General features: G+C 36.8%; 1 protein-coding gene across 1 annotated transcript; it reads left to right on the plus strand.

Moving 5' to 3' along the window:
• Positions 1-246: 246 nt before the first annotated feature.
• On the plus strand, positions 247-7,763 carry LOC131036760 (uncharacterized). Its single transcript, XM_059217083.1, has 13 exons — positions 247-772; positions 878-3,247; positions 3,318-3,383; positions 3,462-3,580; positions 3,657-3,983; positions 4,094-4,186; positions 4,532-5,296; positions 5,388-5,754; positions 5,857-5,922; positions 6,017-6,097; positions 6,194-6,271; positions 6,356-6,750; positions 6,849-7,763. Exons 1-13 carry the CDS (start codon positions 511-513, stop codon positions 7,653-7,655), a joined length of 5,796 nt encoding a protein of 1,931 aa, XP_059073066.1. The 5' UTR covers positions 247-510; the 3' UTR covers positions 7,656-7,763.
• The last annotated feature ends 12,187 nt before the right edge of the window (positions 7,764-19,950 follow it).

The raw sequence follows: 19,950 nt of genomic DNA on the forward strand, positions 1-19,950 counted from the left end.
ATAAAAATAATAATAATAAAAGAAGAAAAGAAGAGAAAACTGGATGAAAATATTAAGTGCAATAAAGATAGATAAATGTGAGTGGAAGAAAATGTAATAAAGATAGTACTAGATGAGAAAATGACATAAATATACAAATTTCATATCAAATCTATATTTGCACCCACTCCCATATATTCGTCCAGGCCTCGGGACTCACGTTCGGACCTAAATTCATTTCTGACTATTTAATGATGCCATCAATATAAATGTGTACCATTTCTGTGCTCAAGTAAAATCTGGGATACTAAGGCTATATAAATGAATAAAAAAATCAACTGTTCCTTGCTTGTGATTTGAAGACCTTTCAAAGGATAAGACCGTCAGGTCGCATACATTCACAACACTCCATAGGACCTGCTCTCTTCTCTGTAGGCGCTGCAGCCGCCATACCTATGCAGTGCTAGAGGAAGCTCTCGCAGAGTTCATTATACCTCTTTATAGTTTTTGCTGGTAAAGTGGATATCTACAATGGCGGAATTTAAAATATTTTCAAGGAGCCTCAAAACTCGAAGTGGATGGCGTTTGGCGACTGTGAAAGAAGCAGAAGAAAATAGGGAGTCAATCAAGAGTATTAATTGGTCGACCAGGTGGGATAGAGCCCGTCTTTTAGATGGCTGGATAGGAGGCTCCGCATACGATTTCCGTCCTAAAGTGGGTTTCAGAAGCTGTGTTGGATACATGTTACTCACTAAGCAATCTCACTCGCCCCTCTCTGAAATCTCTAGCTCAGGTCTGTCTTTTTTTTGGGTACTTAATATGCCTGTAGTTGCCATGGAAGCTATCTCTGCGTTAGGTTTGATGCTTTACTAATACAAGTACTTGTAATTTTCAACAGATGAAATGGGAAAAGGCTGGTATTCGGAGGTCACTCTGACGGAAGAGGGAAGAAGGGCTGCCTTGTTTCTGTGCTGTGAAGATTGGAATTATGAGGTTGTTTGTTGGCTGCTCAACTGCTGGTCAAAGCCTGGAAAACAAAAGCTAAAAATAAACTCAAAAGGGGAGAAAGCAGCGGCCAGTGAACTGGTGAGCGTTGTAGCGAGGGAGTTGCAGATCACACGGGAAATGAAGAGAGAGCGGAGAATCCAGTTTTCGAAGTCGTCAGTGAAAGTGATAATGTCTTCCATTCTGGAGTGTCTGGAAAAGGCAGTTCCAAATGAGATTTTGAGGGAAATTTTATTGAGGATGAAGGTTCTCGACTTAGGAGGTCAGTGTTGGAAAGAGATGGGTTTGACAGACGATTTGAGTAGATTCCAACAGTTTGGATTCAAAACAATGGAGGCCTCGACTAGGGAGGACATCGCGGATGTTGTCTGCCATGTTGCGGCTGACTCCATGGCAGTCGCCATTATAAGGCATTACATTTCTTCAAACGATGCCAATATCGATCGCCAAAGTTCAACAGGGCTCCGGCAGAGGATGGGGGATCTGGAGTTCGTTGCCTCCGTACTGGCTTATGCAAACCAGATCTTACATAAAAGCTATCATGGGTACGATAGTTTATGGGGGATTGTAGAAAAAGCGGCGAAAGCAGCTCATGGCGACTGTAAGATTCTTGAGGAAATTTTGTTGCGAGATCAAGAGTACGGAACATTCAGCTACGATGGAAAATACGGTGTTCTCAACAAAATTCTTGTTCAGGCCGCGAAGAAAGGCGATTTAAATGTTGTGGAGAGGTTAACAGGATGTGGAATCCAAGCCCTTGAAACCGACGACAAAAGAGGAAAGACGGCGCTGCACCATGCAGCAAAACTCGACACCAACTCTCAGGGAGTCGATATCGCAGAAGCGCTGCTGCGTAATGGGGGAGTAGCAATTCGAGAGCTTGCAAATGCCCGTGACTATAAACACAGGACTCCACTACACAGAGCTGCTCTCAGTGGGCACGCGCGCATGTGTAAACTTCTTATACGCTATCACTCAAGCACTCATGCTCAAGATAAAAATGAGCGAATTCCCCTGCATTATGCGCTTGGCCGTGAACAGCAAAACGAGGAGCTCATTGCTATGTTGATGTCAGCGGATGCAGAGGAAGTGGATGAACAAGATCGTCAAGGAAAGACGCCTTTGGATCTTGCCGTTGAATGTCATGCCAGCAACATCAGAATGGTGACTTGGTTGCTATCACTATCCAGTCAACCAGAGCATAGCTTTAAGAAGCTCCACCTGTCAGCGTTTCTTAGGGAGTCTTCCCGAAGGGGTTATCGGGATCTCCTTGTAAAGTTGCTGAACGCAGGAGCCAATCCAGTGGAAAGAGACAATGAAGGAAAAACGGCGCTACATTACGCAGCAGAGTGTAGAGGGGAAAGTGAAGCAAAAGCAATCATCAAGGAACTGATGGTATTCGATGAAGAGGGCCAAGTAAAATGCCCGGAGCTGGTTACAGCACGTGATAATTATGGAAGAAGTGTGCTCCATATTGCAGCTTTCATCGGACACAAATCCATATGCCAAATGCTGTTGAGCCTCGACGGCCTGGCCCTAGATACCAAGGATCACGACGGCCAAAGTGCTGTGTATTACGCAGTTGCTGGCACCCATGACGATGATCAGGTTTTAGACGCTTTGCTATTTCCAGCTTCTTCAAAAGAAGTTCCAAGTATAGCTGATCACATTGATTCCAGCGGAACAACTCCTCTTCACGTTGCCGCTGCAGCAGGCAACATTAAAATGGTGGGGAAGCTTCTGTCAAAGAGATTGATTTCCAAGTCGCAACAGCGAGAACATTTTGTTCGTGCGGCAGACGTGCTGGGTCAAACAGCGCTCCATAAAGCGGCATGCGGAGGCCACAAAAGGGTGGTCCAGGAGCTTCTGGACAAGGGAGCTCACCCTTTAAATGACCGCGACTGTGATGGCAAAACAGCTCTGCATTATGCTGTTCAAGCAGAAAACGATGAAGATGCTCTGGGAATAGCACAATTAGTGCTCAGCAAATGTGGTTCCGACGACGAGAAATCCCTTCTTTTGTGCGCCTCTGCAGTTGGCATTGGTACCGCTGAAGAAACTTTGGCAAATAACTCGCCTTTGAAGACTTATCTTAAGGATGAAAGAAGTGGAAGAAAGGGGAATTTGCTCAGAGCGGCAGCCAAACTAGCCAATATCGACATGACGAGGGAGCTTCTCACTGGTGGCGCTCGTATTTCTGACATTACCAGCTCGAAATGGAGAGCCAAATTGACTCCAATGGAAGATCAAAAAGTTGAACATGGTATGTTTATATGCTTTCTTTCTAAACTGCTTCGAGCCCACAAATTCTCAACAAATTCCGTGTTTTGCAGTTTTAAAGCAAATACACAGGAGCGTAGAACAGAGAACTGACGAACCGACTCTGCGGGACAATCTTGGTAGGAACAATTATAGAATTGACGCAATACTTTTGATCTCCATTGGGAATAGTTTTTGAGTAATAATATTTTGGACAGGAAGAAGTGCGTTTGCAAATGGTCTGGCTGCATTATTTTTAAACCCTTACGTAAAACCTCCCATTACTGTGGGTATCTCAGGGGAATGGGGAATGGGGAAGTCCAGCCTCATGATGCAGGTAAAAATGAAATGAATAATAAGTATTTGAGATTGTGTATGATTTACCTTCTTATGTATATGATTTTGTTTCTCAGACAGAATCTGTTCTTCTCAAGACATCGGCTCAATTAGCATTCTCACATTCCCTGCAAGTCAAGGGTTTTCTTGGAGCAAGAAAACCCAAATTATCAACAAAAGGTGAAAGCATTAGACGATCAATGAGGCGCTTATCAATATCCAAAAGGACAGAAGATGAATCCTTGCATAGTCCTCATGCAAACAAGGATGAGTCCACTTCAGCCTTGCATAGCTCCAATGCAAAGAAGGATGAATCCAAGTTAGACATTTTCCAGAAGTTGAAAGGTTTGGTGAAATGCTTGTTTTCTGCTGTAAAGGACAATACCAGAAAAAGGAATAGAGAGGTAGATGCTTGATGCTAAATTATCCTTCATTTCTTCAACTTGTTTCCTCCACATTGAATACGGCATTTAAAAAAAAATATATTCCTGACTATTCGTAGCGAACGTTTCAGGTGAAAATCCCACTGGGTGACTTTTCTGGTAGTTATAACCCAAAATATCATGCAATGTACAAGCATTTGGCCGTTATAGATCGCACAGATATGGTGAGAAGACATGTTTTCCCTTTAACATCCTATGCTACATATGACACCACAGAAAGGGAATTGAATTTGAAACCTATTAAAAATACTAATTTCAATGAATTATAAAGTAGATTTAGTTAAAGACTTAAATTTCTACATTCCGTCACTTCGAGATTTTTTTTTTGGATTGGATTATATTGGTATTTCCATCCGGATTTTCTGTTCTTGTGTTATCTATTTTTTCCATAATTATTATAAAATATGATTGAGAAAAGAATAATCCTCAGATATTTTGTCAAGTTGATTTAAGTCAATATAAATGACAAATTTCTTTATTTTTATTTTTCAATTTTTTTCGAGTTTCAGTTCGAAGAGGAAGAAGAAGAGGAGAATGAATCAACATCAAGTGATCAGAGTGAAAGGGTGTGCAAGGAGGAATCAAAAAGGCAGGGACAGGAACAGATGCAGATACAGGGGACAATACCCTCCATTTTAACTGTCCGGTATAATGCTTGGCAATACCGGAATGAATCCGACGCATGGGCAGGTCTTGCAGTAAATGTAACAAGGGAATTGGAGGCGACGATGACGGTGGCGCAGAAGCTGAGGACCGGTTGGAGATATAATTGGACTACTCGCAAACGTCAGATCTTTCTAGGAGTCATACTTCCATCCTTTCTTGCAGTAATTATGGCCATTTGGTTCACTATTATTTTATGGCTGATACTAGACAAAGCCAAAGGTAAAGATTTAAAACAGTTTAAATATGGAAGCTTACCTGCAACTGTAATTGTTGTTATGTGGGCTGTGGTGAGATCAGTGATTTCTATTGTAGAGCCCATCAGTTCTCAAATGGTTGACTATATATGCTTGCCAAATCATGCTGACAAGCTGGGTTATCATCATAAGGTTATTTCCGACATCAAGTTTTTGAAAAAAGAAATAGGTAATAAACCTTCCCGGTTATGGAATGCCTTTAGTTTCTTATGGTGCTGTGCAACATTTTGCTGGAATGACGACTATATTCAAGACACCCCGATTCCCAAGATGGCCCCTGCTTCCAGTGACAATCTTAGAATTGTAGTCTTCGTCGACGACCTTGATAGATGTCAAGAAAATGTGATTCTGCAGGTATATTATGTTTCACTGTATCTGAACTTGTTTGATTTCTGCTTATTAGCTATCTTTTTTGGATTTCAAGGCAAATGTTTATGTGTTGCAGATATTGTCTGCCATTAATCTAGTTTTGGCTGCTTGCGAGATCAACGTAGTTTTGGGAATGGATAAGAGAATGATCGAAAATGCAATAATAAAAAAGTTTGGTAACCAGCATAATAAACCTCCTAATAAGTGTAATGAGGCCTTGGCAGACAAATATTTGAGAAAAATAATACAGCTGCCATTAGACCTACCGGATCCTAGTCACACCGAGTCCAAGAATTTCTTGCAGGGGCAGCTAGGAATTTCGGACACGTGCAAAGGACCTGCTGACTGTGAAGCACAAGCAGATATGCCACCTGTTCATGCGCATAGAAAAATGAATCCCAAGTTCCGATTGGGAACCTTTATTTCAAGGAATCCTAAGTTAGGTAAAAAAATATGCTGATTTGTTTGCAAACAACCATATTAATTCATTTTTCACTGGTTGCATTTACTTCAAAATGCCTTTTAAAACTGGACAGTTTCTGTAGGTGGAGGAGAAACTGTGGCAACCCGGGGAGAAACTGGAGATATAAGAGAAAGAGATGATGTTTCAGGTGAGAAGATTTCACTTAAAATCGAGAATTGATGATGTTTACATCTGTTTTGATGAGCTTGGGACGGATGATAACTTAAGAGCTTCTTTTCTAGGCACGGAAAGTACTGGACAAGGAACGCATTTTGAATTACTCAACACAACAGAACACGGACAATGTTCAACGGAAATATCAGGTGAATAGATTGATATAGAGATCTTTTTATAGGATTACATGGAAAATAAATTGTCATATGTATTGAGAATACCGTGGGATTGAATTTTTTTATTAGAGCAAGGTTTAGCGGAAGCTGAAACAAAGATTATGATACAGTCTGAAACAAGTTCTGGCATTAAGGGAGGAGAACAAGGTACAGGTTGTTCAAATATTTTCAGCGCAGCTACTTTATTCTAGTTTTAGTTTTCATACCATATCATACGTTTTACAAGCGCAGGCGACCCGATTTCAAAGACCGAGAAAGACAGGACTTGGATGAGATGGTGTATGGGGAAATTGAGATCATGCTTCTTCTACAAGTGCAACAGGGGAGAAAAGAGTAACACTGAAATTGAAGATGAACTGATGGAAATCTTCCCCATAACTATTGAAATGCTGATACCTCAATATAGCAAAGGGGAAAGCGACGCCTTTTGCTTCCTTGAGACAAAAACAACAGGTGCCAGAAAACTCCCCCGAGAATGGAAGCGGTTGCTCACCTACCATCGGCTAGCATGGAATATCTTGTCCAAAAGTACACCAGTCAAGACATTGGCCGGATGGCAGGTTCAACTTATTGCCTGGGTTTTTGTTTGTTGGCAATGGAAAGATCAAATTGACACTCTAGTTCAGGTATGTTTTCCTTTTCTTAACAATCTAATGACCAAATCTGACAATTCCTTTATCATTTGTCCCTAATGGTTGTGATAAAGGAACACATATTTCTGCAGGAGTGGGATAATCTCCGCGTGCTTAAAAACTGGATTACCGTAAATGACAATCAACAAGGGGAAATGATCCAGGGTAAAACAAGCGGGCCTTCCCTGAGGGAGATCGTTGAGCAATACATGGATGAGAGATGGCCGGCAGTGGCAAAAAGTGGCAGTACAAGTGTCTCTAATGCAGACGGCATCAAAGGAAGTATTCCCAAACAGAGTCCAGCAAAGGAAAACGACTCCATTAAGATCCATACAGAGAATGGCAAGGGGCAAGAATCAGAGGGTAAAGGAATCAGCAATGGCACAAGTAACATTAATTCCATGGAGGAGGAGGACAAGGGAGGATTGAAGTACCTTATGGAAGTGATAGGGAAAGTTCTGAAGGAAGAGGAACAAGAATATTCACTGAAACTACAAGAGTTGGAGGGTAAGAAGGGAGAGGATCCTGAAGAGTGGCTAAAGATTGTGATAAGATTAAAGATTTTACGAGAGGAAAAACAACTGGAGGAGTGGTTAAAAGCCATTGTGAGGAATGTTTTGAAAGAGGGCGAAGAAGCGAACGCCGGAGAAAGGTCCCTTCAACAAGACAAACAGAGCAAGGAAGAAAAGCAGGGGGCATCCCAGAAACAGAAAAGAAAAGGCAAAAGAAAGGCGGTTGAAGATGAAGAAGAACGTGAAGAATGGAGAAAACTGAGAGATACATTGAGCCGCTACAATGTTACCATGGATGGCCTTCAAGCTTTCCAGAAATTTAGGTTTTACTGTGTGCCTGGAGATCTCCCATGGCCATTACCCAAACAAGAGGACAATCACAACTAAAGTCACTCTTTTATAAAAAATTGCTTTATATGTGTGTTTCAAGTACATATCATAAATTATTTTATCTTATATATGTTTTCCAACATATATAAACTTATAGGTTTGACACATTATTTTATTTATTATAAATAATTTTATAAATATATATCTGTTTGTATATTTTTTGTGTTTATTAATTGTTGTTATAGTCTTTTGAATTTATCTCTCTTTTATCTATTGTTTCTAGTTTGTATTTATGGTTCTTATTATTTTCTTCAAGATTTCTTGATTTCTTGTGCTCACTTCATCCTCTCTTTCCTCCCATTCTTCCTCCTCACCTTTTTTATTAAGTCTTTGGATTGCAACTAACCATCTTAGAGATCCTTAGAACTCTCTTTCATCTTGATGATGGATCATGGAGTGTGATTCGAAATGTCGATGTTAAAAATCTCATACACAATCAACTCTCGGAATAGCTAATGAATATTCACATGGATTGTGGAAATCTGGTATCATTAGAACATTCCTTTACAATTTTTTTCTCTCAAAAGCTTATCCCAAAATTTGCATGAATTCAAGTTTAAGAGCAAATTTGTCTAAGTAGGAGACATTTTTAATACCACTTTAAATGTACCCCCTTGAATTTGAAAACTAAAATATAAGGGCTCCTATTTAATGAAAAAATTCTAATTTATCTTGGTAGAAAAAAATATTAAATAAAATCTCACAAGACTTATTCCATGAAAATAGTTCTTTAAGCCCCTACATTGGAGTAGTTTATTCCTCACAAATTGATTTGGGATCAAACCACCATCATATTTTGTATCCATAAGGAGGATATGTACAAGATATTTTTTAGACATCATTTGGATACTTCAAGTTCTTGGTCATCCCATGTGTATTGAGTAATGCACTAGTCACTTTTCAATTCATGTTTGATTAGATATTTAGTGGTCAATTATGATTTTTTTTTTTTTTGGTGATATTTTGATACATAGCAAGGTACAAAACAATCATGTGAAGCACCTCAAATTAGTCCTTGCAAGTCGAAAGTAACAAGATCTATTTACAAAGGAATTTGTATGTGAAATTGAAGTCACTAATCTTTTATACTTGGGACATGTCATTAGTGCTCAAGGCATGCAAGAGAAGTCATATACTTACTATTTTATATTTCTTACAACCATTTGTTGTAGAAAGTGATACTTTAAGAAAGGCGTTGGATTAGTTAGAATGCAAAGAAGCCACCTCACAACAATTAAGAGTGAAAAGTTAAAATATTTTTAAAAAAGGTATTTTTTTGTATGACAAGAAGATGCTTGTTGAAAAGCTTGTTTTGGCAAAGTTTAGAAAACGTCTAGTTTGTGGTAGATTTGTGGTTGAAATAGTTTAGAATTTAGTTGCAGTTCTTCCTTGATCATCATGACATGAAATATTGATAACAAAAATGGACAAGAAAACTTCAAACTTATGGTTATGATATAGAATATATTAAAGGAAAAAATTGTTATTGATATTTTTTGGAGAATTCCCACTCTTTACATCCTATTTATGGCATTTATGGTGATTGGAAGATCTCTTGCATATTAAAATACGCTAAGAATACATCTACTAAAATTTATTCTTAAACAGAAATGTGAAGGATAACAAATATGTGCTAACATATGGTCTCATTTTATTTAAGAATAGAATCTTTTCAAAGCTTGATTTTAAGATGAGATAAAATATTTTTTATATTTTTGCATGATATACCCATGCTGGGACAATTTAGATCCTACAAGATGTGTAGACATATAAAAGATATTCTCATGGAGGAGCTTTGTGAAGGATGATCCCAAACACATCTAGGAGTAGATCATCTACCAATAGAATGAAGTCAAGCATGTCTTTTCTATAAGTTTGTTGTAGTCATTGCTTATTCTCCATCAAGATCAAGAAAGTGTGTTCATTGAATCCATAATGATATTTTCCAAGGTACATGGTAAATATTGTGTTTATGTTGTTGTAAATAGGCTAAATGAGTATGCATACTTCTTTCCTACTTACTTTGAATCAAATCACATCACATGGTAAAATTAGTTTTTAGATAAGTTATTAAGTTATATGGGTTTCCTAAAAAACATTGTCAATGATATAGGTAACATCTATTTGTCAATTGCTTTTGGTGTTTATAGAAGTCATTCCTAACACAAGTTATCAACCACAAATAGTTGTCCAAACAAAAATGGTAAATAATTGGGTTCAAGGATATTTGAGGGAATATGTTTCAAAACAAAAATTAACATAGGTTAAATGGTTGCACTTGAAGAGCACAAGAATATACTGAGAGGGGGGGTGAATCAATATATTAAGAGATTCTTACTTTTAAAATGATTTGAAGATTATGCTTCTATTAAATAATCATGCACAACACAAGTAACACAAGAAACACAGATTTTTTCGTGAAATTCAAATTGGGAGAAAACCACAGTAGATAAATGCTTAATAGATTTCTTTTACAATATTTGTAGAGGCACCAACCTCTAGTTTGATTTGTGAGAACCAACTCCCCAATCTCATTTTGTGAGCACCAACCCATAAGAAGCACCAACTCCTTTATTTTGTAAGCACCAACTTACAAGAGGCTCCAACCCCTTCAATTTGAGCACCAACTCCATTATTTGACACTGTCATGAACTTCATCAACCCACTACCCACTATAAATAATATCATAAATCTGTTACAGTATAGATCTGCAAAAATATTATCTAATAATCTGATTAAAATTTTGATCCCAAACTTCACTCCAGAATCTGCTATAGAACAACTATAAGTATAATGATCACAGCATATTATCACTGGAATATGCCTCATAAAAGAATTTTTAACACATAGTTTCTATCTTTGCAAACTCCGCCCCTTTATACATACAAGTATCCTCCTTTATCTCTGCAAGAGATTGTCTTCTATATTAACATAGTTCCAGTTCCTTTTAATATTTCTCTGTCTGAAGAAATTTCAGACTTATATTCTCCACGCACTACCTTAAAACTTTTTAAAGCTAATTTTCATTTCCTTTATATTCCTCTCTTATATTCTCCACGCACTATCCATTGATAGATTATACCAACAAATCGGATATAGTTAATTTTATCTTGGACATGATTAATCATCGAAACCTGCTTTCTTTCATTATCTCAAACATGTTTTGACTTTCTACTATATACGTTGTTGTTGTAATATGAGAACTTGATATCTTCACCAGAGTAGTGTGCCATCTATATATTTTGAAATGAATCAGAGTTAATACTGCTTGACGTTTCCAACTAACCTGATAATCTTCTACAGATTTTCATGCTCAGAAAATATAATAATTGAATACATAGAGCCCAGTTTTGCTCAGCGATTTGATTTGTTTCATTTAGAAACACGACTTGATCAAACTCTATTGATATTCTACGAACTGTAACATGTCTCGAGGAAGAATAATGCCACAGTGAAATAAACATTGATATTCTTCTATCGACATTGTTTTTGTCCATCAGATCGTGGCAATTTGAATTCTCGGAAATTACACCTACTCATGTATATGCCCTACAGATGTATGCTAAATAAGAGCATATAATATCCTCAAAACATCCTTGATATTTCTTACCTTTCGTCCTCAACATTATAGTCACCGTATTACTGTGCCATAGTCACTGTGTTATTGCTGCATATGATTGGTGTGGCATAGTCACCGTATTACTGTGACATAGTCACTTTGTTACTGTGTGGCATAGTTAGACATATTTCTGAGTCACTGTGTGATCAGACTGGAAGACTTTCTCCATTATAGTCACTGTAAATATACTGAAACAGAGAACGTAGATAGACTTTAAAAAATGTCACTGTTACACAATAATTCATGAGAATATTTAACATACAAGCATCATCTAATGATGTCATCAATCTCTATGATTCCTTTGATATCAATGACAACATTTCTATTAGCACTTGAAAAAATATTCCCCCCAAAAGATCTAGCATATTTTTTTTGGTATGTTTTGATTAATAACTTTTGAGTGCTTATGATGCACTGACTAACTTGCATTGATTCAATATTCACAAATAATACAGTGCTACTCATATAGGTATTAGATGAGATCATCAATACAAGGGTAAAGAAGAAAAAGAAGAGAAACAAAGTTACCATAAGGTGTTTGTGTTGTTGGAGTAAGCCAACTATAGAGGATATTATGTGAGAAGAATAAAAGTTCTTGAAACAATTAACTTTGCATTGGTTGAAGGCAAGAGATTTTGGGAAGGGTGAAAGTGTCATACCATATTTCAATTAATTTATGTTGTGAATCAAAAATCCATTCAAATATCTTCGAAGAGGTCAAAGAAAATGCTAAGAGAATAATTGTTATTTATTTATTTTTTCTTTTAATGGGCTAAATAATCTTAAATTATTATTTATCTTTCTAAATGTGGCATGGGAATTTATATATGAGACGTGTCTCTTAAATCATTTGACATCTTTATTTATGATGTATTGGATGACGTGGACTCGATAAATTCTATAACTCATGAATGGAGAGTTGCAATTGACATCTAGTAGAGGAGTTACAAAGAGTTGTTATTGGGTGATGATCTTGAATAAATAAAATATTATTATTTTACATGTCGAAGAAGCGTCCCATAATTATTAATCACAATTTTAAGTGGGGAATAAACATCTTCACTAACTAAAAATAACTAGGAACCAAGGAATTGTGACAATTTTTAATAAATTTAATTGAAGGGAATATTTGCAAAGAAATTAATATTACAATATTTATCTTTATTAAATTTTGGCTTATTGGGGTGTTGGAATTTATATCCCAACTTCTATATAAATCAAGTATCTTCTTCATAAATATCTTTTACTAGTTTATCAAATGTACTCATTACTCGAGTACTTATATTCAACTACACTAGCACTTGCACCTCAATAAGGTGAAATGGTTACACCGATAGTAAGATATGATCTAGCCATTTTCATCTACCAAAGGTACTCTATAGTTGATTTATCTATGTCTTTTGGTTCAATTCTGGGTCGTTACAACAATCTTTACTTATGATCAAAACTTAACATCAACTTATATCAACAATTTATTGTTCCTAATGATCATATTGCAAATCATTAATATATTCTAGTACCCTAGGTGGTAGGAATACCAGTGGTTTCTATAATATTGGAAAATGAAAACTAAATCTTATTCATTCACTATTTCCACATTCATTGATTTCTTCATTAGGGAACAACCAACAAGATTCAAAAACTCAAAAGGAGAGTTGAACACTTAGATTAATTGTTCCTTTTTTGAAGGCTTATGATATGATATAATATGAACTTGCAATGTCTAGGTAAAATAATAGAAAATTGACAAGATTTAGCATGAATAGAAAAATACAAAACTATAAGCCAACATAGAAGTATTGATCTAGAATCAAGAGATAGAGAATAACTTATGACAATAATTTGACTAAATATGCCAAACTATGGAGATGGGCACCCTAGTCTTGAGGGTGTCTTCATTAGCAGAGGTCTTTGGATTTTGGATTAAGAGGTTGTGTAAGTATTCCTCACTAAAAATCAACATTAAAGTGTCTAATAGGTGAGCTAATCGACATAGTCCACGAAATTTTGCTTTTTCGAACTCTAGGACTGTCGATCACAATCTATTGTTTGTAATTTTAGAAATTTTGATTGTCAGATTTATACCTACACACAAGAAGAGAAAAAAATGTTATGTTGCATAGGGGATTGCCCAAGTCAAACCCTGTGTTGGTATCACCACCTTGCAACACAAATGATGATGTAAAATGAGAGCTTACCTCTAATAGGGCAGAGGATAAATCATAATTGAAATATTGAATTGACAAGATTATACCTTAGGATTGATAATGGTGGTGATGCAATGCTCTTTATACAAGTCTTTCAAGCGTTGATGCCATAACATTACAAATAATAACACAATCCATCATGAAATTGTACTTGAAGCTAGGTTGTTGTAGCTTGTTGCTACTTGTACTCAAATCTGCTCTTGATTGAATTGAATTGAGGAATAACAACTCTTGAAAACTTAGATTATGAATAAAAAATGATTATTCTATATAGGGTTATCAAGGTATTTTCTAGTTTAGGTTGACTTCCAACAGTCAAATGAAAATATTAGGATCAGGTGACAAATTGCGGGAACCAACACTTGCACACACTTGATTTTGGGCCCCTTTTGGAGGGACTAAGGTGTCAAGGGAATCCTAGTCCACTAGGACTAAGGCACTAGGCACCCTAGTCCACTCAAAAAGGAACTAGAGAAGGTTGTGGCAAAGTACCAAGGTCTAAGACATGGGATCTGGTCTCAATTTTAGCATATAACAATAGTAGGATGTGATGAGAACCAAATAGGCTTGAAGTGACCAAAGAGAGGACACACTAAATCAAGGGCCCAACAAAGTGTGAAATTATAAGAGGATACAATTACAACACTACAATTTTTATATTGTAATTTTTTTATAATTTGCACACTCTATTGAATAAGAGAGAAGTGGTTGTGTTTATGTAATTACATTGTTGAATAAGTGAGAAGTGATTGTGCTTGTGTAATTGCACTTCATTGAACAAGTGAAAAGTGATTGAGATGTGTAATTTCACTTCATGGAATAAAAAAGAAGTGGTTGTTTTTGTTGTAAATGAACTTTGTTCAATAAGCAACTAGTGGTTTTGCTTAAATTATAATTGCACACTTTGTTGAATAAGCATAGAAGTGTTTCCTTTCATTTTTTGCATCAAGCACACCCCACTAAAAATTTGAAGATTGTTGGTAATGCCACCTAGTGTCCTTGATATTATTTTAATTTACCATATTTTATATTATTGGCATGGTCATATACATCAAATGCTCTTTATTTTCTCGTTTCAATAGATAGATGATCAGAAAGTGATAACGACATTACATTGTAGCTTCAAATAAAATTTAGAGGTGCTTATTCTAGTGGCATTGAAATTGGTAATTTTTCCAGCTTTTGAATCTAATCTTGTCATTTAGGCTATTCTCTATGCATGGTAGTGAAAGAGAAAAGATGTATTATGATTGAGAGTAGAGATAGTACTATCAATTTCCAAAAACCTCAGTAGAAGAGACATTTTAAGAGGTTTTAGTTGCACATCTTTTTCCCATGATTGATATTGAAGTCATATCAAAGAACATGGTAGAAAAAGATAAGGGCATTAACATTCCTAAAAGTTTAAATTTTAAAACAGAGAGGAAGTTTGATGTCATTCTTGATATGATGGCCAAAATTCTCCATAAAATGAATCGAACTAAAAATATTCCCTAAAATTAGGATGGACAAGTCAACACTACTAATTTTAATAATTAACTAGGCAATAATGGTCATTCTGCTAGAACAGTTGTTGGTTCTGTTACTAGATCTCTCACATTTAGTCATGGGGAGGAGGCACAATCTAAGAAAGAAGCACAAATTTCTATGAGAAATAAATTTTGCGCACAAGCCATGTAGAATATATAACTCTTTCAATGGATATTCAAGACACATTATCTCTTAACTATTTTATGAACTAGAAAAAGAAGAGAGGTGGTGGAAGATAAGAAAATAGAGGCCCAATCAAGTTGAGAGGGAATATCAACAAGCTTTGGGAAAGATAACACTTTTTCATTTTGATGGAATTAACAAGAGTATTGCACATGCATGGGTCCAAAATTTGGAGAACTATTTATCTTTTAGTCCAATGCTTGAAGAAGAAAGGATTAAATTTGCCACCTTACACCTAGATGGAGCATCTCATGAATGGTGGTACAACAGGTTGATAAACCATGGCCACAATATCATTACCACCTATGATGAGTTTACTAATAAACTCGTTGAAATATTTGACAAGAAGGAGCCAAATTGCAATTCATGAGTTGGGACACTTGAGGCAACATGGAATGCTTGGCGCCTACATTGTTAACTTTCAAAGGCTTTATGTAATGGTTCCAAATATGTTAGGAATAAGACTTGTGTTATTCATTTAAAGGTTAAACAAACCTCTTATGAGGTGGATGATATTTTTTTGACCTACGAATACATCAAGAAGCAATCATGAAAGCAAGGAATGTGGAATTTGTTGTTCCTAGAGGTAAATTTCAACTGAAGACCTTTTAGCACAAGAAAGATAATAAGTATTTCCACAAGGAGTCAAATGAGTCCAAAAGTTTCTTGTCAAGAAAGGAAGACGATCTCAAACATGGGCTAAGGAAAAAAAATGTGATGTACATATAAGAAGCCATGGGCCCCAAGAAATAATTTCTTTGAGAAAGATACAGTTTCTCATTTCAAAGTGTACTCTGGTGATGAATGTGAATTAGAAAATTCAGATTAACAAACTAATACAAAGGAAAATGTGGTGAAAGAGCACAAAAAGATCCTAAAGAAGGAAAAAATGAAGGCACATTTCCCAACTATCATGCTTTCAAAAGAATAAATATTTTATTATTCGTGGAGTGTTGGGTGGGTAGTAAATTGTTGCTCTCATTGATATATAAATGTTACACACAACTTCATTGACAAAGGAGTTGTAAAACACAGAGGTCTTAAGACAAAATAATTTGAAGGTTTCAAAGGCATGGTTATTGATGGATTTACTCTAACATGCACAAGAAAAATTCTACAAATGCATATGGGGTAGTTATGAATTCAAAGATGATTTATGTGGTGAGTATTGGAGACATAGATGTTGTTCTTGGTATCTAATGGTTCCATTATTTAGGGGAGATCTCTCTAAATTTGCAAACAATGGAGCTATAATTCTAAGATGATGGGAAGAATGTTGTGTTAAGAGGAATGTATAATGGAAGACCTCATGTTGTCACATACAAGAGGATGGAGAGAATTCTTCACCATAGGCAAGTGGATTGGGTAGCCCAATGTGGCATCATGCCTTCCATTTCTCAATAATAATAAAAAATATACCATTCATATACATGCAAGCATTTTTTTACCAAACATAACAATGTTTTTAGTGGCATACCATCTAGGTGTGCAAGCATTGTTGACCAAGCATAGTAATGTTGGGAGGAATATATGCAATACTTGGATGAAGTCTTGGCAATTTTTAAAGTAGAATCATTGTTTGCAAAGGAATCCAAGTGAGAGTTTTCTATGATAGAACTCCTATATCTTGGTCATTTGATCTGACCAAGATAATAGTAAGGCTATTTTACATTGGCCCCTACCAAAAACTCTCACTCAATTGATGTGATTTTTGGGCTATGTTGCTTCTGTCAAAGATTTGTTAAAGGATTAAATTGTTGGCATTTTTTATGTTTATGTTGTGATTGTCATTGATGGACACACACTTGTATTGAGATCCCCTTTATATGTATGAGCTTGTGCTCAACCGGTATTTGTTCCAACCGGTATGTTGTATACTAGTCTTTAGACTAGTGGTGATTTTGCAGAATGTGTTTCCCAATCTGAAGCGGCATGTCGACCCCAAGCAGTTCGTAGATCACAAGCGGTATGAGGGAGCAAAGCGGCACAACACATTCTTACTAGTCTTCATTTTTGTCAAACCGGCAACCGATATTTTGTATGAACCGGTAATACTCTATGATGAGTTACCAACCGACATTTTGTAATGAGTTACCAATCCATTGATTGTTTGACGGTGCCGACACATTGACGGTGCTTTTTGTGTCGTGTTACTGAGTATGTCTAGATTCATTGAACCTAGGAAATTGTAATGTAATCCTATTAGACCGACATGAAATCAGATTCCTTTAAAAGGACATCATGTCTAGGGTTTTAAGTTGTTGCTGAAAGGGTTAATGTTGAGCTAGGTTTTAAGGTGGGAGTCGAGAATGATCTTATCTGAGAAGATCAAGTTGTAACTGTGAGAGAGAGAGAGAGGAGACTGAAGTAATGCTGGAATGCATTAGCTATGAGCAATACTGGATCTAACCAAGTAGTTTGTGCTATTAGATAGATCAAACACTTGTTGATTACTCACATCTTTGACAAGTCTGTAGCCCTTAACCGGGTAGGCCTCAAAGCCTTTGTAAAATCCTCTAATAAGGTGGTTCACACATGTGAATCTAAAATCCTCTAACAAGGTAGTCTTAATCGAACTTATCTCCTAACAAAGATTGAGATTCCTAACAGGATCTATTCTGGTGAAGAACATTGTAAGACCTTAACCGGTCTGGTTTCTATTCTGCAGATAGTAACTTGTGAGTTCCATCTCACCGTGGTTTTTCCCAGTTGGGTTTCCACGTCAAATATCTTGTGTTATGGTTGTATTGCTTTTGTGGGTGAATGCTTTATTCGCATTTTGGTTTGTATGTGTGGTAACCGGTTTGACTGTTAGACTGCTTTACCGATTTATCTTTAGACTGTGTAAGTGTTTTAGTGCAGAAGTTTTGGACATACTAATTCACCCCCCCCCCCTCTTAGTATTCATCAATTGGTATCAGAGCCTACCTTTCTATAAGTTTAACCACTTGGAAAGAGATATGGGGGAATACACCTTGAGGGAACTTACTCAACGACTCACTAAGTCTGAGCAAGCCTATGATGATCTTATGGTCAAATACAAGGCATCTCAAGCAAAAAGGAGAGAACATGCAGAGAGGCTGATGGAACTATCTGAAAGTAGTTCTGAAGATGAAGCTAACATGGAAGCCATGATTGCTGAAGTGAATAAGCTGAATGACTCAAAATCCAATCTGAGAAAGGAGTTGGAAGGATTGACTATTCAGTTTAGTCAAGAGCTTGAGAATCGGAGAAAAGCTGAAGATTTGGTAAAGGACATAGATCATGAGATCTCCAAGTTGAAACAAGAGATTAGTGCATTGACTGCTCGCCTTCATGAGAGCAGAATGGAAAAAGAAGACATGCAAGGAGAACTGAACATTGCCATCTCTGAAAATGCAAGTCTAATGGAGACAAATACTGCTATTTCCAAAGAACTCTTTGAGTCAAAGGAAATACTTGCTAAGTTTGGCAAAAGTACTGTCAAGCTAGAGCAAAAGCTTGAGTCATCTAGACCGGCAAATAATACCAATGGTCTTGGTTTTTCTGGACATGAGGGAGGAGAATCCTCAGGAACAAATGCTGAAGCATCAAAGAAGCAACCGACACTCAAAGGAAAAGGTAAACAAAAATTCAAACCTGTTTGCTTTAACTGTCTTAAAGAAGGACACACTGCCAATGTATGTAGGAGCAAGGCCTACAATAATTTTCCTTATTTTATCAACAATGTACCTAGATCAAATAAGTTCAATGGTCATTGTTATGCATGCAACAAGTTTGGGCATAGAGCATTTGAATGCAGGTTTGTAATGAATAACACTGGAAGATATCCTAAGAGGACCCAAGGAACTGGTCCTGAACCTTTTATGAACCGGAACCACAACCAGTTTAATGTCTTCAATCATCAGTCAAGAAGCGGTGGCCATCAAGCGGCAACCGGATGGAGAGAAAGTTGTATGATCTGTTATGGTCATGGTCACACTGCTGCAACATGCAGAAGGAAGAATGGAAACATGTACAATGGACATTGGAGAGCACCTAGACTTGTTTGCTATCACTGCAACAAACTGGGTCACATTGCAAGATTCTGCAGAAGCAGAAAAAGTATATCTGATGATATACCGGTCACTCAGGAAGGAGAAATAGATGTTGAAAAAGTTCAAGGGGACATGAAGAAAACATGGAGGAAGAAACCAATAATGTCAGAAGAGGAACCGGTTTCTGCACCTAGTGTGGAAATATTGGAACCGACAAACTAAGCCTCAACGGCTTAGGGGGAGCAAATGGCGAAATGCTTTTGAACCCCCGATTGACACTGGTAAAAGACCTTAACTGGTATGCGATACTTGTCGCTTGGCAGAAGACTAAAAATGGTAAAAAGGCAAATTAGGGTTTACGCCCTAATAGAGGAGCATTAATGACGGTAGGTGAGAAACATGTATAAATGCATTTTTCAAATCATTTCTCACTATCTGTTTTCGAGCGAAGAAAAGTTTTCAAGTGCAGAGCGAAGAAAAGGCGATTTGAGCTTAGATTTCAAGAAATTGGATAACCTTGAAAGAGATTCAAATCTAGTTTGCAAGCAGTAGTGGAGAACACAAAGCAGTGATTTGGCATCTGACGGAGAGTGAAGTGAAGCGGAATCAGGGAGCCCTAAATTTGCATTTGAAAGGTATTTTTCGTGTTCTTGAAATACTCTTCAATGGCTTCTGCATCTCATACCAATTCAAGTACATCCATTGAGTCAGAAAGTTTCATTCAAAGGAAGTCCAAG

This window comes from Cryptomeria japonica, chromosome 3 (assembly GCF_030272615.1).
Source record: "Cryptomeria japonica chromosome 3, Sugi_1.0, whole genome shotgun sequence".
In the NCBI taxonomy this organism is placed as follows: domain Eukaryota; kingdom Viridiplantae; phylum Streptophyta; class Pinopsida; order Cupressales; family Cupressaceae; genus Cryptomeria; species Cryptomeria japonica.

What these genes read in the sequence shown, in the direction of transcription:
- LOC131036760 (XM_059217083.1), top strand. Translation starts at nt 511, where the DNA reads ATGGCGGAATTTAAAATATTTTCAAGGAGCCTCAAAACTCGAAGTGGA. An exon ending in AGTCCAGCCTCATGATGCAG is followed by an intron (nt 3,581 to 3,656) that starts GTAAAAATGAAA and finishes TTTGTTTCTCAG; the next exon opens with ACAGAATCTGTTCTTCTCAA. An exon ending in TTATAGATCGCACAGATATG is followed by an intron (nt 4,187 to 4,531) that starts GTGAGAAGACAT and finishes TTCGAGTTTCAG; the next exon opens with TTCGAAGAGGAAGAAGAAGA.